The sequence below is a fragment of the Rana temporaria genome, chromosome 2, assembly GCF_905171775.1.
Source record: "Rana temporaria chromosome 2, aRanTem1.1, whole genome shotgun sequence".
Lineage (NCBI taxonomy): Eukaryota > Metazoa > Chordata > Amphibia > Anura > Ranidae > Rana > Rana temporaria.
The window spans coordinates 348384999-348409604 of record NC_053490.1 but is presented as its reverse complement, the minus strand read 5'-3'; the positions used below and the strand labels follow the sequence as shown (position 1 = coordinate 348409604).

General features: G+C 43.0%; 1 protein-coding gene across 1 annotated transcript in view; it reads right to left on the bottom strand.

The window, feature by feature from the left end:
- Positions 1 to 1742: 1742 nt before the first annotated feature.
- PIK3C2B (phosphatidylinositol-4-phosphate 3-kinase catalytic subunit type 2 beta) overlaps positions 1743 to 24606 on the bottom strand; it is a 1746470-nt gene continuing 1723606 nt past the window's right edge. The window contains 1 exon segment of the mRNA XM_040339537.1: positions 1743 to 3260. Coding sequence (XP_040195471.1) covers positions 3075 to 3260 — 186 coding nt within the window. The 3' untranslated portion in view covers positions 1743 to 3074.

Sequence of the window (24606 nt, the reverse complement as noted above, 5' to 3'; positions counted from 1 at the left end):
AGCAGTTTAGCAGCAAACTTTGTGAAAACTAATATTTGTGTCATTCTCAAAACTTTTGGCCACAACTGTACACATGCTGTGAAAAATCATCTGATTTATTGCACTTGGCCTTTGTTTCATCTCCAGCTCCAGATCAAAGGGACCATTCTTGACGTTCTTCACCTTTTTTTTTTTATGTTCATTCTTTCTTTTATCTTTCCCTCACATTTCTTTTTTTAACCCCATATTTTTCTCTTAGGCCTCGTACACACGACAGAGTTTCTCGGCAGAATTCACCGAGAAACTCGGTCAAAACCCGGATTCTGCCGAGAAACTCTGTCGTCTGTACAGTTTTGGCTCGATGGAGCCGCCGAGGAACTCGACGAGAAAATAGAGAACATGTTCTCTATTTTCTCGTTGTCCGCGTTGTTCTATGGGAGAAGGCGGCCCGCCGAGCTCCTCGGCGGCTTCATCCCAAAACTCGACGAGGAACTCGACGTGCCAAGCACGTCGAGTTCCTCTGTCGTGTGTACGGGGCCTTAATGTTTCTTATAAATTCTTTGTAAATCTTTTTTTTTTTTTTTGCAGATTTGCACTACAGTCCTTTTTTTTTTTTAAGTGTATTTCGTGCGTGTACTCGAGAGAGGAGCCGGACTGCAGGAGTTGAGAGTAGGCAGGCCTCCCCCAGAGGCAATCTGCCACCTTTCTCCATGCCCCGGGTGGCAATGGCGGGTGTGTGAGGGGGTCCTCCCACACAGCCCACCCTACCTGCTCCGCTTTGAAGCCCAACGGGGCAGAAGGACTCCCTACAAGGGAGTGAGAGGATCTAGCCCGCTCAACCAGCCCCGTTAGTCCTTCGCCTCTCTTTTTAGAGACCACGTGGTCAAAGTGCGTGCATGTTAACCCAATTTCGAGTGCGTGTAAGTGTGGTGTTTTTTTTGTGGGAGGGGGGTGGGCGTACTAAGCGCAGGCTTACCTCGCATAGCACACCCACCGGGAGCCGGGCTGAGACCACCAAACTCAATTCACATGTAGCCGAGACCGGGATACAATTCTTTGTAAATCTTTATACACTTAAAGAGTAAAGGTTATATTAGGAATGAAATGTCTTTTTCATTCTAAATAAATACTGATCACTTGTTTGTGAATTTATGCTCCTGAAAGCTAGGCCGTTGCAGGACCAAGTGGAGGGCAAAGACTCAAGTTATCTCAGAGGCGGTGGGACCTGGGGGGAGGTTTGTATCATGCTCTTCCATTTCTCTACTTTATGCATATATTGTATGTGCTTCAAGGCTTCCAATTTATGGCAGATTATCTCTTCATTGACCTCCAATATGAAAAAATGCTTGCATAATCGTCTATCTTTTTCTTATTCAAGAAATAATAAATATATGGTTATTACCATTATAGGTAATAGAAATAGGGATTGTTGATCCAGGGAATATATGACTGCCTTCTGGGATCAGGAGGATTTTATTTTCCCCATTCTGGAGCAAATTGGACCATGCTTCAAAGTTTTTTTTGGCTTCCTCTTGATCAACTGTGGATTGTGTATATCAAGGTTTCTATAAAAAAAAATTGTTGGTGAAACGAGATGGACTTTTGTCTATTTTCAACCTATGTGAGTATGGTCAGTTGATAAACTCATATTTACCAACAAATGACAGAACAAGTGACTCCAGAGTCAAATTTGCAAAAAAAATAATGCTGTACTAAAGTAAAGGCTAAACCTACAAGGTGCTACTAAACAACAACACAAATACTATAGAAATAATAACATGTCATTTATTCAGCATTGAGACATTACTATAAAATGTATTTTTTTTTCAGGAAAGTACAGATAAACACCTCTCATGAAACCAGCTCTCCTTGGGAAGCAACTGATTCAAATTGTTCAGGCACACAGCATGCAAGATCCAAGAATCCCAATTTCTATAACTACGGTACAACTCCCTTACTTTCTGCATACTGTGATGCTGTGTAAGTATGTTAATACTTAGTGCCATTTCCATAATCAAATATTATTCTATTTCAATGTCTCTTAAATAATTTCAAGCACAATACTTAGTCTATCAATCAACAGTTAAACTTAATGGCCTCACATCCTGTGAAAAGTCAACTTTTTTTGTAGATCCCTTATATAGTACTATACATACCATCTTTAGAACACCATTGTTTACTTATATGACACCGTTATATTTCTCAACATAATGAATTAAACCATTTAATGGATGAAAAATGATAGTGCTTTATGATTCATCGGAGAGTCACAAAAGTTCCCACAGACCCCATGAGGGAGAAAAATATTATAATATTCTGCCATTTTAAATACAAAATTAACAGGATACAGTAGCCATTAAAAAGTAAAGAATTCCACGGGAACCTATTCCATGCTGCCAGAGCTCTTGTTGGTCCAAGTACTTGCCATTCAGTTTACGTGCTGATGATTTTCCAATTTTCAAGACTGTATTTTAGTTATATTAAGGGGACACAGGCAGGGCTACTAAAAATTATTTGTCTGAGAACTAATTATGTACATTTAGTACAAATTAGTAGTATAAAACAAATGTATTTTAGGTTTAAACTTAATACATATATCTTCATAAAAAGGTGCTTAGGTGACAACAGATGACCAAATTCAGAAAATAAAATAATCCTGAACTGCTAGATTGCTCTTAGCTGCCCCTTATTTTTTTATTTTAAAATACAGATTCAGAGGAATTCATCAGTCCTTCATACCCCCACCAACCCACAAAAAAATGAGACCTGGCTTTTAAAATATTTCAACTATATTTTGTTCCCTTGACACAAGGTAAACATAATAAAGGTACTGATATATCTCCAGTTTTGGACTGAAACCCTTCTCTGGAAGGAATCCTGTAATTACAGTCTGTTGACTTCCCTTGAAGAAAAATAATATATATATTACTATCTGCTATCAATGAAATTGAAAACTCTTTGAGCTTGTTTCCAATTACAACCTTGGAAAAAAAACCCATAAAAAACCCCCCCCCAAACACTCAAGGTATTGTAGAAAGGTAATTCACAAGGTGGCACATGTAGTTTTTTTCTATCCAGATATTTTCCATTATTAATTAGTTGTCTTGGGTAGCAGAACCAAGCTTGAACCAACATATCTTTTCTTGACTAAGGTCCAAATCTCGGAGTCGAATAGTAACTTCTCCAAGCAAGATGTTTTCCCAAAATCCTTCCTCACTGAGCACTGACAGCCAAATCTCACGCTGCTGAAGATCTCCTGTAGGAATACTGTCATACACAAGCTGTAAAATAAAATTAGAAGATTGGTTAAAACATAAGTAAAATAAATACCAACCATATGGCACTAATTTAACCACTTCAATACCCGCCCATTGTCATTTGACGTCCACAGATGGGATCTCCCATCCTGGGTGGACGTCAAATGACGTCCTGGGCTTTGCGGGTGGATATCTGAATGATGCCTGCAGCTAGAGGCATCATCCAGATATCCTTTTGTTCTGCCGGCGATTCTGCGCAACATAAGAATGATCATAGTGGCGGTTCCGCTGCTTGATCGTTCTTTCAGGCGGTGGGAGGGGACATCCCCCCCCCTCCCGCCGCCATCAGGTGCTTATCCGGGCTCTCCCGTGCCATCGGGGGCCCGGAGAAAGAATCGTCCGGCGCTCGCAGGAAGCATAGAGATGACTGGTGACCAGATGGTCACCAGTCATCTCTATGACCGTCGGAGGACCCGGGCGCGATGTGATGACGTCACGCCCGGGTCCCCAGAAGTAAACAAAGCCGCGATTGCGGCTAGTAAGAAACAGTATTCATGAGATCGGTGAATTTTTTTTCACCGATCTCATGGTTTCCAGCCTGGAGAAGAGATGCAGGGTCTTATAGACCCCGCATCTCTCCATTAAGAGGACCTGTCACACACATTTCCTATTACAAGGGATGTTTACATTCCTTGTAATAGGAATAAAAGTAAAAAAAATAAATGAAAATTAGTGTAACAAAATACAAAAATAAGTAAATAAATAAATAAAAGAATAAAATTAAAACGCCCCTGTCCCCGGTAGCTCGCGCGCAGTAGCGAACGCACACGTAAGTCCCGCCGCCATATGTGAACGCCGTTTAAACCACATATGTGAGGTATCGCTGCGTGCGTTAGAGTGCCAGCAACAAATCTAGAACTAGATCTCCTCTGTAAATCTAAACTGGTAACCTGTAAAAAAAAAAATTAAAGCGTTGCCTATGGAGATTTTTAAGTACCGAAGTTTGGCGCCATTCCATGAGTATGCGCAATTTTAAAGCGTGACATGTTAGGTATCTATGTTAGGTATCTATTTACTCGGTGTAACATAATCTTTCACATTATACAAAAAAATTGGGCTAACTTTACTGTTTTGTTATTTTTTTAATTCATGAATTTTTTTTTTTTCCAAAAAAAGGGCGTTTGAAAAATTATTGCGCGAATACCGTGCAAGATAAAACGTTGCAATGACCGTTGTTTTATTCCCTAGGGTGTCTGCTAAAAAAACATATATAATATTTGGGGGTTCTGCGTAATTTTCTAGCAAAAGAATTGCTAGATTGGAGAGAAGTGCCAGAACAGGCCCGGTAATGAGGTGTGTATAAAAGCCCGGTATTGAAGTGGTTAAAAAGGATCCTGACAGGTTATGCCACCCTTTTTTTGCTAAGATTCAGCTCTCAACCTATGTACCAATATATCTTTAATGCATCTCTGTTGCAAAAAAATTCGCAATGTCTTTAATTGAGAGAAGAAGGCCTTACCTGCACTTTTGCTATATATCCTATAACACTTCATCCCTTGTATGTAAATATTAAACAGAGAAGCTAGTAAGGCTGGGTTCACACTACTACACTACTTTCATCCTACTTTGCTCTGCTACATTGGTCCTACATTTATCCTACATTGGTCCTACATCCATCCTACTTTCATGAACAGGATACTACTTTGGTCCGACTTCAATGATATTCAATGGGTTGAAGTAGGATCAATGTAGGACCAAAAGTAGTACAGGGAGCATTTTCAAAGTCGGACCGACTTGTGTAGGACCAGTTAAGACAGCTCGTATAGGGAAACATTGATTTTTACACGTCATGCTACATGACGTAGGACCGTTTGTCGGACAAGTGTCAACCCAGCCTTAGACACGAGAAGGAATTCATCAGCTGACCTGATTAGCACACACACCTGTGGCTGCCTTCCAGCAGATTACAACTACCTCCAGATGCGGTTTTCTAATACAATTAATCAGTGATCACTGGTCTCACTTAAAAGGAACACTAAAAGTTTGTTTTTTATTAGATCAATTGATTGCTGTAAGCTAGAGCATTTAAATATCACTTACCTCATTTTTCCTTTTGACCTCCAAAATCCAGTAATCCAGGTTTGAAAATGCCATTTCCTGTCTCTCCTCTTCTTGCTTTCCACCAGTATCTGAGCCGTGTTGCATGGTGGAAAGCAGAATGTGCTCACCCCCTCCCTATGACTACAGCCCTGCGTGAAGATGCTCTCTTATCCCTCACAGGCATAGAGGCTAAGCCTAATGGGAACTGTAGTTCCCATTAGGCCGTGATGTAGCAAGAATGAATGCGCACCGCAAACCAGGAAGTCAGTGAGAATAACGATTCAGGAGTGACAGAGTTGTATAAAACAGCTCGATTTCAACAGGTATCAAACTAGTTATAATGCAAAACATTATTTTTTACTTTATCAGCTACTGTCAGACTTTAATTTAAGAGGAAAATATTTTTGTCTTTACAACCCCTTTAATACACAGACTTTTTTTCTTAAATTCAGTGCGGGAAATGAGTGATCAGATATGTGGATAGAGCTGTAGTATTGAAAACAGGAGAAGCATGTCCTGGGTACTGTAAAGCGCAGCATACACAATACAATCTGATTGTACAAACTCCTTTAAATCTACCATCAATTATTTTGTGCAAGGGCCTGCCTGATTGGATACAGAGTGATCGGATAGCTGGTGTGTCCTTCCATTATATCGTTTTGGTAAATCTAAAGGAGATTGTACAATCAGATTGTATATGACCACCTTTAGCCACCTAAAATGAACTACTTGCTAATTACTCCTTATCCTTGTTTGCGTTGCAACAACAAGAGTAGCTCTTAACCACTTAACCACCGCACGCCGTAAAAAAACGGTGACAGGGTGGTTCCTTAACTCTGGGAGGACGTTATATAACGTCCTCCCAGAATCGTGCTCGGGCGCGCACATCGGAGTGTCCATGAGGTACCTGGCGCATCACAGATCACGGTAAATTGCCGCTGATAGCGGCCGTTTACCACGTGATCGCCCCGTCAAATGACAGAGCGATCACTTGTAAACAAACCGGTGTCATGTGATGACGCCGGTTCCTCTCTCCCCTCTCTGTACCGATCGATACAGTGTGAGAGGGGAGAGAGCAGGTGGCAGCAGTGCTGTGGGCTGAATCTGTGACAACTGCAGTCACAGATCCATCCATTCATGCTCTGCCATTCCTGCAATACTCTGCCATACCCTGACATACTATGCAATACCCCGCCATACTCTGCGATACCCCGCCATACTCTTTGAATGCGGAAGTGTTTTTCCTTGAAATCTGTTACACAGTGGGGGGTCTTCTGCCCTGTCTTAAGGCTAACCCACCCCCTCCAGACGGCTCAATGCTCTGGAGGAAAAGCATTGTTCTGTGTCTGGCTGTTTGTGTACATTGATTGCCCCCTGGGGCTTCTGTCTCATTACACATAGCAGTCCTCCTATTCAAGCTATCGGACCAATCCCTGCTGACCCGTTTCAAGTCCTCATTTGCATGGCTAAGAGGACCTAATGGAGAACTACCGTGTACTTTACAATTGACCAATAGGAAAGCGGTTGTTGGGGGCGGGGTGTGTAAACTGCTGTAAAAAAGTGTGTGTGCATCCAATAAAAGGGTCTTCCTGTTTGAACTTACATACAGCCTGCCTGGTGTTTGCTCTGATAGATTTCGAACGGCACATAGCTGTAGTTCGGATCCCGGAGCCTTGGATGACCGGACCATCAGACGTTGCGATCTGCAATCTGATTCAATAGTAGCAGAGGAGTGTCGGGAGAGCGGAAGCGAGCGAGCAAGGGTCTCGTTACACCCTCCATACTCTGTGATACCCAGCCATACTCTGCCATACCCGGCCTATGTATGTGGCCAGGCTGTGGAAGTCTCACACATGTGTTATCGCCGTACTCAGGAGGAGTAGGAGAATCTATTTTGGGTTGTCATTTTTGGTATGTACATCCTATGTGTAAAAAAAATTGTATAAATGGAGAACTCTGTGTTAAAAAAAATGCATTTTAACCACTTCCCGCTCGCCGGCCGTCATATGACGTCCTTGACTTTGTGCTGGGATATCTGAATGATGGGTGCAGCTACAGGCATCATTCAGATATCAGCTTTTTAAGCCAGCAATTCCCTACACCATAAGAACAATCATAGTGGCTGTTCCGCTGCTTGATCGTTCTTATGGGAGGCGAGACGGGACGTCGCCTACTCCCGCTGCCCTCCGATGCTTCTATCGACTCACCGCTACGATCGAAGATAGGATCGTTTTTTTATTTTTTTATTTCAGGCTTCCCAGCCTAGAGGTGAGATGTGGGGTCTTATTGATCCCATAGCTCACTGTAAAGAGGACCTGTCATGCCATATTCCTATTACAAGGGATGTTTACATTCCTTGTAATAGGAATAAAAATGATCAAAAAATATATTTTTGGGGAAAAAAGTGTTATGTCCCCTTGCCGCTCTGTGTCTCTCCGGTGTTGCTGGCAGTGCTGCCAGTATCTGCTCAGCAAGTTACACACACAGGCCGATGTACTACTTTTTTTTTTCAAAAGATTTTATTGAAATTTTCATCAATCACATACAGGGAATAGAAATATAAAGCAGTTTACAGTCAGTATGTTGTAACAGCATGAGGAAATCGATACAGGTTAACATGAAAACTATCAATAGCATTAAGAGTGTAGAATCAATATTCCTTGTTTCGTAACCAGTTTTACAAATTCACTGGGTAAACCGTGCCAGTCAGGTAGCCAAGAACAACGAGGGGAGGGGGGGAATAGGGGGCGTAGGTGACCCTACAGCTGGAACAACAGGGCAATGGACCTGTGTGCGTCAGGACCTCTGCTGCCCACCCCGATAGGGATCAAACTGTGGGCAGGAGGGTGCCTGAGGAGCTTCACCCAGGTGGGTATCCAACCAGGACCGTTATGGTACAAGTCCTCATAATCTGCCCGATGTACTACTTAACCAGAGCAAGGTTTATTACTCAGAACATTATGGCATTCTTACATGGAGGAGTCTTAATCCAACAGCTTCTGTCCTTATCAGATGTAATCCCTTCTCAACCTCATGTGTCTGCTTCCAGTTCCCCACACACACACTATCTGACTTCCTGGTACAGCTCCTCCTCCCCCATCATGCATCAGGAGAAAGAGGGTAAAGGTCACAGTGATCTATCACAAACATCACACCTCCTTTCCTTCCCAAAAAACAAAAAAACAAAACAAAAACATAACAAGAGAACAAAATGTTGAACACATAACATAACAAGGCAAGCAAGATCAGTTCAGCAAGTAGTATCTCCAACTCAGTTCTGTGATTTTTGCAGCACTTCATGAGCCCTTTGTCTCTGTTTCCTGAACTCCAATGTGTCCCGTAAGATTTCAGCGCTTTGCCAGCGAGGCGTTTGACGTCTTTGACGGGTAGACTTACGCAGAGGCACAGCACCGGGAGGGATAGAGTCTGTCAAAGGTTCTGGAGATGTCAGTGGGCGTCCCACAGACAAATCAGTCTCTGTAACTCCAGGCACATGTCCGGGCTCCTCAGAAATATGGTCACCAACCGGTTCAGGGTTTGGTTGTAAACTTGTGGGATCATGCCAGACACCATGCCATATGTCACCAGCAGAGTTCAGAGTAGACTCTGGTGGGTGGTTATAAAGAGGGGTCAGTTTTGTCACTAGTGGCCGGCAAATGCGTTTCCTCAATTGTGAAAGGTGTCGTCGAACACAAATGCCTTCCTCCAGGCGAACAAGGTACATTCTTCTGCCAAGAGTTCCATCAATAATGCCAGGAAGCCAAGGAGGCAAAGCTCTGTAATTCCGAGACCATACAAGATCACCGGCACGGAATCCCAGACGGGCCGGCGGAGGAGGTGTTGGTGACTGTTCCTGCGGATGAACTTAATCAAGTTTGGTGCGGAGATGCCTGCCAAACATAAGAAAAGCTGGTGACAGCCCAGTAGTAGCGTGTTTCGTGTTACGGTACATGATCAAGAATTCCAGCAGCTTCTCCTCTGACATTCCAACCTGGTCCAGAGTGGACAGTAAGTGCTTCTTAAATGTATGCACAAATCGTTCTGCCAGCCCATTCGAGGCTGGATGATAAGGAGCTGTTTTGTAGTGTTGGATGCCCAAGCCACTAAGGAAGGATTGAAACTCATGCGATGTAAATTGAGTTCCATTGTCGGAGACTATGGCTGTTGGCAAGCCATATTGAGCAAAGAGCTTCCTTAAGACTAGAATGGTAGCAGCTGAGGTAATAGAAGGCATTTGAAAAACCTCCGGCCATTTTGAATGCGCATCTACCACGATCAAATACATTTTACCCAGGATGGGGCCAGCAAAATCAAGATGGAGTCTGGACCACGGTTCTGTTGGCCATGGCCAAGGTTGCAGGGTTCCTCTCTTTTGGGGTCGCTGGGCTTGACAGCACCCAGGACATTGAGCAACATAATCTTCAATTGCTGTATCCATTTGTGGCCACCAAACATAGCTCCGGGCTCGCTGCTTCATGCGCACCACACCAGGATGGCCTTCATGCAGTATCCTTAGCATGGTTGATTGCAAGTACTGGGGTACAATCTCTCTATTGCCCCATTGTAGGCAACCAGCATTAGTCACAAGCTCACATTTTCTGGCAAAGTACGGACGAAATTCACCTGAAACTCTCTCTGGCCATCCAGTCTGAACATAAGAGAATATCTGAGACAGGAAAGGATCTGTGGCTGTATGTCTGGCAATCAGGGAGGTGGACATGCAAGATTGTGGCCTGTGTACTTCCACTACACGTATCTCTCTTAGTGGGTGGTCTCCAAGTGGCAATCTGGAAAATGCATCTGCATTGCCATGGGTATCATGGGAGCGGTATCTGATAGAATAAGCATAAGCTCCTAAAAATAAAGCGTACCTTTGTAAGCGAGATGCGGTTGTTGTAGAAATTCCTTTCTGAGGGTTCAGTATTGACAACAGAGGTTTGTGGTCAGTGATAAGTGTGAACTCCCGACCATAGATGTACGCGTGAATTTTTTTTGTGGCCCATACAATGGCCAAAGCTTCCTTGTCAATCTGGGAGTAGTTTTGTTCTGCTGAGGTTAAAGACCTGGAGGCAAAAGAAATGGGGCGCTCCGTGCCATCCGGCATGACATGGGAAAGCACGGCACCCAGTCCATAAGGCGAGGCATCACAAGCCAGGATGACGGGTTTCTTTAAATCATAGTGGACCAGAACTCGAGAAGACAGAATGAGTTCTTTAGAAAGCCGAAAAGCTTCTTCACATTTGTCTGTCCATATCCATTTAGCTCTTGCATCCAGTAAGCGATGTAATGGGTAGAGCTGGTGTGCTAGGTTCGGCAAGAAACGGTGGTAGTAATTTAGGAGGCCAAGGTAGGACCTGAGCTGGGTGACATTCTGGGGGGTAGGAGCATGGGTAAGGGCTTTAACCTTTTCTTCAGTAGTGTGTAACCCATGTCGGTCCACCGTGTGGGCACAAAACTCCAGTTGAGACTTGAGAAATTCGCATTTTGAAAGATTGACACGTAAACCATACTTTTGGAGTCTCTCTAGCACAGCTTCAACATTCTTTCTGTGTTCTTCATCAGTGGGACCAGTGATGAGCATGTCATCCAGTAGACATTGGGTGAAAGGTATTCCTGCCAGGACCTCATCCATGATCCACTGCCAGATGGCTGGAGCTGGGGCTATGCCAAAAAACCATGCGGTTATACTGGAATAATCCTTTATGAGTGTTAATGGTCAACAGATGGCGTGAATCTGGGTGTACTTGCAGTTGCAGGTAAGCTTGCTTTAAGTCTATTTTTGTAAACGTTTGCCACCCAGCCAGTGAGCCAAAAAAATCTTCAAGTCGAGGCAATGGGTATTGATCCACAAGAAGTTGGTTGTTCAGGGCTACCCTGAAATTACCACAAATCCTAATGTCTCCATTCTTTTTCTTGACAGGCACAATTGGCGATGCCCATTCACTTCTATCCACTTTCGTTATGATCTTTTCAGCCAATAGGTGGTCCAGCTCTGCTTCCACTTTCTTCCGCAAGGCAAAAGGTACTGATCTTGCCTTACAAAAACGAGGTGTAGCACCAGGCTTCAAAAGGAGATGGGCCATCTTTCCTTTTACGGTGCCCAAAGGGTCCTCAAAAACGTGACTTCAGGGATTCCACCCAATGATCTACTTCAGAAAGCAATGTACATTGGGCAATGGCAAAGGGAGGCATGCCCAGGGCTTTGATCCAGTCCCTTCCATACAGCGGAGGACCTCCATTCCTTACAACATAAAGGCGTAGACTTTGACTGCGGTTGCCTAATGTAACAAGGGGTTTTACATAACCCAAGGGCTGTAGTAGTTCCTTGCTGTAGGTTTGTAGTGTGAGCTTTGTAGGTTTCAGCGGCAGGGACAGACCCGATGCCTTTAAATCAGTCCATGAAATGACAGACACAGCTGCCCCTGTATCAACATCCATGGAGACAGGACAGCCATTGAGTGTGACATCCACTTTAATCGCAGGAGTACTCCCAGCTACTCGAAACAGTCCAACATGCTGGACACAGGTCTCCTCATCAGAGCTGAAACCGCTATTGTCCATATCCACACAGAATGTCTGTTTACGTCTATCTTTTGTGGTAGTGTTCGGGGAGCGAGAGCTGCGGCAAACACATCCAATATGACCAGTCTTAGATGTAAGCAAAAGCTAAATTGCCATTGGCACGATACATTTAAACCCTGCAGTATAAATATTATACAATAGGGTTTATTTTACAAATGGCACTTATAACTTATGAGCTAGCTATTGCTATGTACCAATACAAATTCAACATTCACAAATATTTGACATATGATAGAGATGTAACTGTAAATGTTCAATAAATGAAACATTATAAAATAGCAGACATTACACAAACACTCATTGTTAGATTTATTGAACATTTACACTTACATCTCTATTACATGTCAAATATTTTTGAATGTTGAATTTTATGAGAATATTAAGTTCTAATTCTGAATTTATTAATCATGGTACTAATGTATATTCCAGGCATAATCGTGCTCAGCACAGTGGTCTGCACTCCTTTCTAGAAACACTCAGGCCATGGGTTTAAATCCCAAAGATGGTATCACCTACTTAAAGCTTACATTGTAATCAGGAGAATCCAAAAAAAAAAGGCGAACGCCTAATTGCCATTGCCACATCAGCATGGTTCCCTCAAATGCATGCAATGATATGTCATTTTTAAAAATTAAAAAGGGTGTTTTTTTTTTATGTATTTTTTTTTTTAAATCGGCACAGCTACCTTAGGTGGGTGGTAGGTTTGTTGGTAACTTTAATTAGAACTTTATAGTCTCATAAAAAACAAATTTAACATGAAAAAAAAAACATATAATAGATATGCAACTGTAAATATTAAATACCTGTAACCTTACCTAAAGAAGAGCAGAGGGAAGAAGACGACGGAGAAGACCGGGCAAGAGCTAGCAAAAGAGCAGAAGATAGCAGAGGAGACCTGGCAGAAGACACCGGACAGCGGGAGAAGAACCGGAGAGCGCGTAGAAGAGGCCGGAGAGAGCGGAGAAGTCGGAATAGACCACCGAAAGTTGGAAGCGATCGCGAAGCTGCCTAATAAATTACTTTAAAAACCTGTGTAGGGTGTTTTATTTTTGACACTTTTTTTCCAGGTGAATGGGTAGGGGTACGATGTACCCCATACTTATTCACATAGTGTAGGGGGCCGGGATCTGGGGGCCCCCAGATTCCGATAAGCCCCCTGCCCGCAGACCCCGACAACCAACCACGGTTGTCGGGAAGATGCCCTTGTCCTCATCAACATGAGGACAAGGGGCTAGATTCAGGTAGGGGGACGTAATTTTGTGCGGGCGTAGCGTATCCTATTTACGCTACGCCTCCGCAACTTAGACGGGCAAGTGCAGTATTCACAAAGCACTTGCTCCCTAAGTTGCGGCGGCGTAGCATAAATCAGCCGGCGTAAGCGCGCCAAATTCAAATTGAGAAGAGGTGGGCGTGTTTTATGTAAATAAAACATGCCCCACGTAAATGACGTCTTTAACGAACGGCACATGCGCGGTTTGCGAAAGAATCCCAGTGCGCATGCTCGAAATTCCGCCGCAAATCGTCAATGCTTTCGACGTGGACGTAATTTACGCAAAGCCCTATTCGCGAACGACTTACGCAAACGACGTAAAATTTTCAAAATTCGACGCGGGAACGACGTCCATACTTAACAGGGCACCCCTGCCCCAAAGCACCCTCCTGGTATGCTCTTAGAGGGGGAACTCATGACGTTTTTTTTTATTTGGCGTGGAGTTCCCCCTCAAGATTCATACCATACAGTGCCTGGTATTGTAGTGGATAAAAGTCGGATCCCTGTTCATTGAAGTCGGACGCAAGTTGTTGTGTTGTACCAGTGTGAACCCAGCCTGAGGCAGTTACAGAAAATGCCTACAAATCAGTTCTGCTGGCAATACCAGCTTCTGATGCCAAGGGAGTACTTACTTTTTATTACAGTACACTATAAGATCTATTGATATTTTTCTTGGCTAAGTTAATAGAAGGCAAACATCTTTCTTGTGTTTTTATATCACTATTATCTGTAAGCACTATTTGAACAAGATCAATATTTGCCTGTCAAATAGTTTGAAGAGGTCAACAATTTCCCCCAGGTTTACACCATTGTTTGTAAAATTATAAACATTACAATAGATAAGTGAGGTTTAAGGGTAATTTTATGGCTGAATTATACATATATTCATGGTTTATATAAACATTAATAATAATTTGCAGATGAAAATAATGACACATAAAAAACGACATTAAAGTGTTTGTAACCCTAGCAAATAATGTCACTGCCAGTCCCTCTCATGTACAGAGTAAGTATTTTTTTAAAGAATGCCTCTAAATACCTTTTTTTTCAGAGATCTTCAGGCTGGTCATGTGACTCCTGGGCCATTCTGCTACTCCAATACAGGGCTACAGCGGGAGGGGCTGAGATCTCCCTCTGATGTCAGGTAAGGGGTTACTTGACAGCCATACTGCCCATTTAGCCCCTCCCACTGTAGCCTTGGATCGGAGGTGTAGAGCTGCTGGGAGTCATGTGACCGGTCTGAAAATATCAGTAAAATAGGATTTTTAAAACAGCTTACATGTAAAATCCTTTTCTTGGAGTACACCACGGAAAACAGAGCCTTAAATCATTACATAAGGGGTTGTATGGTGATTGGACACTGGCACAACCAATCAAAGACAGTTCCCCTCCATATAACCCCTCCCATCAGGGAAGTACCTCAGTTTTGTAGCTAAGCAGTAAGGTTCCCATAAGAAGGGGGACCTCTGTGTCCCGTGATGTACTCCAAGAAAAGGATTTTACAGGTAAGCCGTTTTTCAAAAATCCTATTTTTTTTATCATACACCACGGGACACAGAGCCTTAAATCATTACAGACAAGAAGCCCTATACTGCTGCCTGCAGCACACTTCGCCCGAAGGCGGCATCCTCATGTCCTTTCACATCTATCTGATAAAATTTGGAAAATGTGTGGACTGAAGACCAAGTTGCAGCTTTACAGATCTGAGCCTGGTGGTGCACTGCCCATGAAGTACTTATCGGCCTGGTAGAGTGCGCCCTAACAGAAAAAGGAGGAGTTCTGTTCTTTAAACCATAGGCTTGAATAATTGTCGAATCCACTTAGAGATAGTGGATTTTGATGTCCCTTGTCCCTTCCTGGGATCATCTGGGAAAATAAACAAAACATCTGTTTTGCGTATCTGAGCGCTTGGCCTACAGATACACTTTTACTGCTCTCACTAGATCTAGGGAGTGCAATAATAGGATTTTTATTACAGCTTACCTGTAAAATAATTTTCTTGGAGTACATCATGGGACACAGAGCCTTAAGTATTTACTTAATGGGTAATAGGCCTCCTTCAGGTGTTGACACTGGTAAAACCTAATTAAGGAAGTTTACTCTCTATATAACCCCTTTATAAATTCTTTATTTAAGAAGAAAGAACATGCGGGAACACAGAGAACACACAGGTTCATAACACCGTAAATCGAACATTCCCAACATCCCCTACACATATCAAACAGAAAAGGAGGGAAGATCGCTTGACAAAGGGGAATTGCTACATATGTCAGGCTCACAGGAATCCTCCGTCCCCCGCACGGCCCTGTTTTTGCGTCAAAAAGCCGATTTTATCAGAAATAGGAGTGTCAAGCTCAGTAAGAACTGTCTCGAACAGGCATAGTACCTCAATATCTGCACCCGCGGGAGCAGAGAAAGTAGAAAGAAAATAAGGAAAGAGTACGAGAGAGAAGGGAGAAACCGAAAGAGAGAAAGATGAGAAAAAAAAAGGGGTGGGATGAGGGGTAAGGGGGTGGGATATTACCACCCTCCAGTCACATCAACCCCACTTGGGGAGCGCTCAGAGTCGATCCCCTCAGGGGGACTGAGCTACTAGCTGTCCGAATTCCTCAAAGAAGTAGAATTTGTGCCAGTGATACCATGTTTTGGAAAATTTCTCATGTAGGCCTCTTACCGTAGCTATCAAGTCTTCCATGTCATGGATATCCTTTACCATCTTCAACCAACCGGCCACTGATGGAGGCTGAGTCTGCTTCCAGTTCAGAGGAATGCAGCCCTTTGCCGCAGTGATCAGGAGCGGCAATATGGACTTTTTATAGCTCTTACTGGGAATTTCGTGGTGGTGCAGAAGGAAGAGCTCAGGAGTCAACGGCAACTCCCGGTCTGTGAATTTCTGGATAATACTATGTACCTCTATCCAGAAGGGTCTCAGAATGCGCATGACCAAAAAACATGAAGGAGCATTCCGACCTCCTCTCCGCATCTCCATCATAAGTCTGTGCTCTGGGGGAACATCATGTGTATTTTTTCTGGAGTATAGTACCATCGGGACAGAATTTTGTATCCCGTCTCCTGAGCACATCAGTTTTTGTAGCAAAGCAATAGGTCTAAATCCCAAAAGAGGGGAGGGACCTCTGTGTCCCATGATGTACTCCAAGAAAAGGATTTTACAGGTAAGCTGTAATAAAAATCCTATTTTCTTTATCGTACATCATGGGACACAGAGCCTTAAAGCGGGAGTTCACCCATTTCTAAAAAAAAATTTTTTCTTCCCCTAGATTCCTGCTCGTTCGGTCTAGGGGAATCGGCTATTTGTATTAAAATAGGTGCAGTACTTACCCGTTTTCGAGCTGCATCTTCTTCCGTCGCTTCCGGGTATGGTCTTCGGGAGCGGGCGTTCCTTCTTGATTGACAGTCTTCCGAGAGGCTTCCGACGGTCGCATCCATCGCGTCACTCGTAGCCGAAAGAAGCCGAACGTCGGTGCGGCTCTATACTGCGCCTGCGCACCGACGTTCGGCTTCTTTCGGAAAATCGTGACGCGATGGATGCGACCGTCGGAAGCCTCTCGGAAACCTGTCAATCAAGAAGGAACGCCCATTCCCGAAGCCCATACCCGGAAGCGACGGAGAGGATGCGTCTCGTAAACGGGTAAGTACTGCACATATTTTTAAATAAATAGCCGATTCCCCTAGTAATAACGAGCAGGAATCTAAGGGGGAAAAGTGCCCTCTAAGGGTGAACCCCCGCTTTAAGTATTTACTTAATGGGACGTCCTATAGCAGTGATGGCGAACCTTGGCACCCCAGATGTTTTGAAACTACATTTCCCATGATGCCCTTGCACTCTGCAGGGTAGTTGAGCATCATGGGAAATGTAGTTCCAAAACATCTGGGGTGCCAAGGTTCGCCATCACTGTCCTATAGCAATGCCACTTGAGGGGTGGGAGAAACAACCCACAGGGTAGACACAGACTTGAGGATCTATACTGCTGCTTGCAGCACACTGTGCCCAAAGGTGATATCCTCATATGTCTTTACATCCACCTGATAACATTTTGTGAATGTATGCACTGAAGACCAAGTTGCAGCCTTACTGATATGAGCCATGGAGGCCTGATGACGCACTGCCCAAGAAGCACTAACCGGGTGAATCTTGCCCCTTAAATCATAAGTTTGAATTATGATTTGACAAATCCACTTAGTGACAGTGGATTTCGACGCTGCCTGTCCCTTTTTAGGACCCTTCTGCAGAATAAATAAGACATCAGTCTTACGAATCTGAGCAGTTTTCTTTAAATAGATCTTCACTTCTCTCACCACAGCAAGACAATGTAGTGACCTTTCTTCCCTGGAACATGGCTTTGGAAAAAACGACGGCAGGACAATATCTTGATTCAGGTGAAAACCTGAAATTACTTTTGGAAAAAGCCTGGACGAGGGCGTAGCACCACTCTGTTCTCATGAAAAATTTAATACGGCTCTTTACAAGAAAGAGCAGCCAACTCTGAAAACCTCCTTGCTGAGGATCTAGCAACCAAAATTACCAACTTCCTTGTCAGCAGGACTAGAGGAATATGTTGTATTGGTTCAAACGGCTGTTTTTGTAACTCAGACAAAACTAAGTTTAAGTCCCAAGGATTGACGGGCGGATTAAGCCGCGTTACCCTGTTATGACCCTGAAAATGATAAGACTCTACTTAATGTTTAGACCGCAGGTGTAGAGGCTTATCAGAAATCAACCACCACTTCACTCTCACAGAACAATAAGAGTTTGGGGTATTATCATCATATCCTCTAATGAAGGTAACACATAAAAGTAGTAGCTTAATTCCTCTTAAGCTTAATTGATAGACACAACCCAGATACTATAATCGTAAATCTAATTTAGGTATTTGCATCAAATAAAGGTAGTAGAAATTACTGGTATTGTAGTATCTCACCACACACATATGAAAAGTATGAAGTACTCTGCTGTATCTGGTGCTAGTATATAGTAATAAGTATAGAGTCTAGGATATAGTTCAGGCATATACTAGCAATCACTATTAGCAACAAGCTGGTATTACATATACTTGCGGTTTAGGAGGTGGTCTGTACCAGGAAAGTCCGCACAGGTGTTGATGGTACCTTATACAGCAGTAATGTGGTTTAGATATACTTGCGGTTTAGGAGGTGGTTTGTACCAGGAAAGTCCGCACAGGTGGTGGTGGTATCTAGCCTGTAGTGAGCAATGGTGGTGAATCTCCAGCAGAAGCTAGTGATGTCTTGGGTCTCTGAACAGGTGCGCTGTGAAGACAGGTGCTACAGGGACTCTGTAGCTCGTTCTGGGTTCCCAGGTGGCGGCAGGGTCCAACAGGAATATCCGAACACCCTGCCGCCATTCCCGGGAGTTTAAATAGCCCGGGCAGTGGCTGAGCGCCGCACGTTGGAACGCACTTCCGCGTTCCAACGTGGAGCGCAGACGTCCGCGCACCGGAAGTGACGCGGACGTGTATCTGAATGGAGCGCAACTGTCATAAGTGACAAGTCTGCGCTCCATGTGGAAGGAGTAACGCTGACGGCGTTACATACCCCCCTCCTCAAGGGGGCACCTCCGGAGCGCCCAGTGAGACATGGTTTATCAGGATATTTATGATGAAACTGCTTAATGAGCCGAGGAGCATGAATATTTGAAGAACATTCCCAGGAATCATCTGTGGGAGAATAGCCTTTCCAACGAATCAAATATTGAATAGAGGATCCTCTTTTCCTAGAATCAAGAATCTTCTCTACCTGATATTCAGTTTCACCAAAAACTTGAATTGGAGGAGGAGGTTGTGGATCTCTATTTGGAAAGGGGTTAGATTTATAAGGCTTGATTAGTGAAACATGAAAAGATGGATGAATCTTCCAATCTGGAGGTAGAAGTAATCTAACAGCATTTTTATTTATTACATGAGAAATTGAGAAAGGTCCTGTATATTGACGACCAAGTTTCTTTGAAGGAATATTAAGTCGTAAATTCCGAGTGGATAACCATACCAAATCTCCAATCTTGTATGGAGGTGATATTGTTCTATGAGAGTCGTAATATTTCTTTTGTCTAATTTGAGCAGTCTTTAGATTAGAACGAAGAGTGTTTAGAGTGTTTTTTATGGTTGATAAGAAATTCTCAACAGCCGGAACATTACTTGGAGAAAAAGTAGAAGGTAAACTATTAGGATGAAACCCATAATTTGCGTAAAAGGGTGAAAACTGAGAAGATGAATTGGAAGCATTGTTATATGCAAACTCTGCATGTGGAAGTAAGTCAACCCAGTCATCTTGAAGATGGGTGCAATAACAGCGCAAATATTGCTCAAGAGTTTGGTTAACACGTTCCGTTTGCCCATTTGTTTGGGGATGATAAGCAGTAGATCTACGATGATCTATTTGTAAGGTTTGGCAAAGGGCTCTCCAAAACTTGGAAATAAACTGTGACCAACGATCCGAAATGATTTGGGATGGAAGGCCATGCAATTTAAGAATATTAGATACAAAAGCCCTTGCTGTTTCTTGAGAAGTAGGTAACTTTTTCAAAGGTACAAAATGGGCCATCTTGGTTAATATGTCAACAGTGACCATGATGGTGTTAAATCCATTTGATCTAGGAAGGTCTACTATGAAATCCATGGATATAACATCCCAAGGTCTGTCAGGTATTGGGATGGAGGTTAATAACCCATAGGGTGGTTTCCTCAAATGTTTGTTGATTGCACAAGTGTGGCAAGAACTCACATAGTCATGAACAGTCTTTGTCATATGGGGCCACCAATAACTTCTCTTCAGTAAAAGAATGGTTTTACTAATACCAGGATGACCTGCAAGTGGGGCATCGTGGAGTTGTTTTAATAGTGTGAGTTGTAAACTTGGTGGAACGTAGATCTTGTCGTTGAAAGTAAATAGTCCATTAGACTGCTGTTGTAGACCTTTAGGGAGTTGAGATTTATCTTTAGAAAGAGTTTGAATGAGCAATTTATCGAATGTCAAAGTTGTTCCAATAATTCGGTTGGAAGGAATAATGGAAAGTGGTGGAATGTCCATGGATTGATCTTCATTCATACGAGATAGAGAATCTGCTTTGATATTTTGAGTACCAGGGAGGTATGAGATGACAAAATCAAAACGATCAAAAAATGAACTCCATCTGACTTGACGGGCAGAAAGAGTTTTACAAGTTTTGAGATGCTGTAAATTACGATGGTCAGTGAGGATAGTGATAGGGTGTGTAGAACCCTCCAGAAGGTGTCTCCAGTTTGCGAGAGCGTCCTTTATTGCTAACAGTTCCTTTTCTCCAATCGGATAGTTCTTTTCAGCTGGTGATAAAGTTCTGGAATAAAAGGCAACAGGATGTAGTGGGTGTGATAATGTGGGTCGTTGGGAAAGTACAGCACCCAAGGCAAAATGTGAAGCATCAACTTCCAACGTAAAATGAAACATTGGATTGGGAAGTTGGAGAATGGGAGCTGAAGAGTAACTAAGCTTAAGTGTTTCAAATGATTTCTGTGCTTCCTTGGACCAAATGAAAGGTATCTTAGAACTGGTTAGACTAGTAAGTGGTCTCACAATTGATGAGAAATTTTTAATGAATTTTCTATAATAATTAGAAAATCCAAGGAATCTCTGAAGGGCCTTTCTGGACTGGGGAGAAGGCCAAGACAAAATGCAATCCACTTTAGTATGGTCCATCTGAACTCCATCTGGAGTGATTTGATAACCAAGAAAGGAGATGGTAGTCTGACTGAAGACGCACTTCTCAAGTTTTGCATATAGAGAGTGAATTCTGAGTCTCTCCAGAATCCAACGCACATGTTTGTGATGTTCCTCGAGAGTATCAGAATAAATTAATATGTCATCTAAGTAGATAACAACACAAATGTCAAGCAGATCATGAAAAATATCGTTAATAAACCACTGAAAAGTTGCTGGGGCATTACATAAGCCGAAAGGCATTACACAGTACTCGAAAAGCCCGTATCGAGTTTTAAAAGCAGTTTTCCACTCATCTCCAGAGCGAATCCTTATAAGATTATAAGCACCTCTGAGGTCCAGCTTTGTGTAGATCTTAGCTGTCTGTAACCTTTCAATAAGCTCTGGAATGAGTGGTAATGGATATCTATTCTTTACTGTGATGTTATTGAGGGATCGATAATCTATTATCGGTCGAAGTGATCCATCCTTATTTTTTACAAAAAATAGAGCTGCACTGGCAGAAGAAGTGGAGGGCCTTATAAATCCTTTTTTAAGGTTCTCATCCAAGTAAACTTTTAGGTGTATAAGCTCTGGTTGTGAAAGGGGGTAGATCCGAGCGGTAGGGATAGGACTGTCAGGAATTAAGTCAATAGGACAATCGTAAATCCTATGTGGAGGGAGTTTCTCCGCGTTAGTCTTACTGAACACATCAGCAAAATCTTGTAAGTAATCTGGTAAATTAGTAGGATGAATCTCTGAGAAGGAGATGATACATGGAGGATGACAAAATTCTGTACAGTAAGTAGACTGTAAAGAAAGAGATCTTGTGGGCCAAAGAATAGTAGGCTGATGAAGATGCAACCATGGTAAACCTAAAACTATAGGGAAAACTGGAGATGAAATAATATCAAAATTGAGAGTCTCTGTGTGGCCATTGGCACAAGAAACTATTAAAGGAACTGTCTGAGATGTAACTGGACCGAAAGAAGAGTTAGATCCATCAATAAATGTGAGTGACACTGGAATCTGCTTTAACACACTGGGAATTTTATTTGCTTTTACAACATTTGAGTCAATGAAGTTGCCACATGCCCCGCTGTCGACCATTGCTTCAATGGAAATCTTTCCTTGATCCCACTGTAGGGTGAGAGGAACAAAAATATAATGATTAGATATGGTTCCGGGTGAATTTAATTTATTAATGTGGGAGAAATTACCTTCTGAATTCTTCTTGAGAAGAGGGCAGGTGGAAACGATGTGGTCAGGAGCAGAACAATATAGGCAAAGATTGTTAGCTCTGCGACGCTGTTTCTCTGCAGAGGTTAAAGGTCCTTTAATAACACTAAGATCCATTGGAGAATCTTTGGGAGGTGATCTAGATCTTCCAAAGTAGTGGGTAGGTCAACACGAGCTAACTCATCCTTCATAGCTTCAGATAAACCCAAACGGAACTGGTTTCTGAGAGAAATATCAGACCATTGAGTTTCTCTGCACCAACATTTGAATTCTGAAATAAAATCTTCAACAGGACGCCTTCCCTGTCTAAGACTCCTGATTGAATTCTCAGCTGTTAACTGTTTGTTGGGATCTTCGTATAACAAAGACATCTCATCAAGAAATGTGTCAAAATCTCCTAAGAGATCTCCGTGTTCTTCTACATAGGTGTCAGCCCATACCCTGGGCTCACCTCTAAGAAAAGAAATTAATGTAAGGATCTTTATCCTATCAGAATGATAAGTACGTGGCTGTAGTTCAAACATCAGTCGACATGAACTAATAAATTGTCTGTAATTTTTTCTATCTCCAAAAAATGGTTCCGGTGAACAGGCCTTTGGTTCAGGTCTTTGCCTGGCTTGTGCCAAATTTTGATCTCTTAAAGCATCATTCTGCATACGTAACTCATTCATGTTGTTAGTAAGATTATCAACTCTTTGAGAGAGTGCAACTAAATGATTTGCAAGGTCAGCTGGATCCATTTAAAAGATATATGTAATTATATCCTTTATCTTTTTGTGGTTCGGATATTATGTTATGACCCTGAAAATGATAAGACTCTACTTAATGTTTAGACCGCAGGTGTAGAGGCTTATCAGAAATCAACCACCACTTCACTCTCACAGAACAATAAGAGTTTGGGGTATTATCATCATATCCTCTAATGAAGGTAACACATAAAAGTAGTAGCTTAATTCCTCTTAAGCTTAATTGATAGACACAACCCAGATACTATAATCGTAAATCTAATTTAGGTATTTGCATCAAATAAAGGTAGTAGAAATTACTGGTATTGTAGTATCTCACCACACACATATGAAAAGTATGAAGTACTCTGCTGTATCTGGTGCTAGTATATAGTAATAAGTATAGAGTCTAGGATATAGTTCAGGCATATACTAGCAATCACTATTAGCAACAAGCTGGTATTACATATACTTGCGGTTTAGGAGGTGGTCTGTACCAGGAAAGTCCGCACAGGTGTTGATGGTACCTTATACAGCAGTAATGTGGTTTAGATATACTTGCGGTTTAGGAGGTGGTTTGTACCAGGAAAGTCCGCACAGGTGGTGGTGGTATCTAGCCTGTAGTGAGCAATGGTGGTGAATCTCCAGCAGAAGCTAGTGATGTCTTGGGTCTCTGAACAGGTGCGCTGTGAAGACAGGTGCTACAGGGACTCTGTAGCTCGTTCTGGGTTCCCAGGTGGCGGCAGGGTCCAACAGGAATATCCGAACACCCTGCCGCCATTCCCGGGAGTTTAAATAGCCCGGGCAGTGGCTGAGCTGAGCGCCGCACGTTGGAACGCACTTCCGCGTTCCAACGTGGAGCGCAGACGTCCGCGCACCGGAAGTGACGCGGACGTGTATCTGAATGGAGCGCAACTGTCATAAGTGACAAGTCTGCGCTCCATGTGGAAGGAGTAACGCTGACGGCGTTACATACCCCTTGTATAAAGCCTCAGACTTAAGAATGAGTAGCAAGTGGTCTTTTGAAATAAGATCGATAAAGCCGAGACTTGGCCTTTAATAGTACTTAAGGCCAACTTCATCTCTACCCCTAATTGTAGAAAGGCAAGATTTCTGATATATCTCCGAGAGTGCCAACCTTTGGATTCACACCAGGAAACATAAGCCTTCCAGACTCTATGGTATATAGTTCTGGAAGCTGGTTTTCCGGCATTGATCAGGGTGGAGATAACTGACCCGGAAAGCCCACGTTTCTTTAGAATGTGGGTTTCAATAGCCAAGCCGTTAAATTTAGAGACCGTAAGGAAGGATGGAATATCGGTCCCTGAGAGAGCAGATCTTCTCGTAGTGGGGGGGGGGGGGGGCATGGGCCCTCCACTGCCATCTTTATGATTTCTACATACCATGACCTTCTGGGCCATGCTGGCGCCACCAGAATTATCGGCTTCCTTTCCAGCTTGATTCTGCAAAGAATTCGAGGCAGCAACTGAATGGGGGGAAATGCATATATCAGTGAGAACTGATCCCAGGGGGTCACCAACACATCCGTTCCGCATACAAGTGGATCACTTGTTCTGGCCACAAAGTTGACCAACTTCGTGTTGAATCTGGATGCTAGGAGATCTACGTCCGGAGTCCCCCATCTTTGGCAAACAGCCGAATATATGTCGGGGTGAAGCGACCATTTCCCTGGGAATAACTGTTGGCGACTTAAGTAGTCCGCCTGCCAATTCTCTACTCCCGGAAT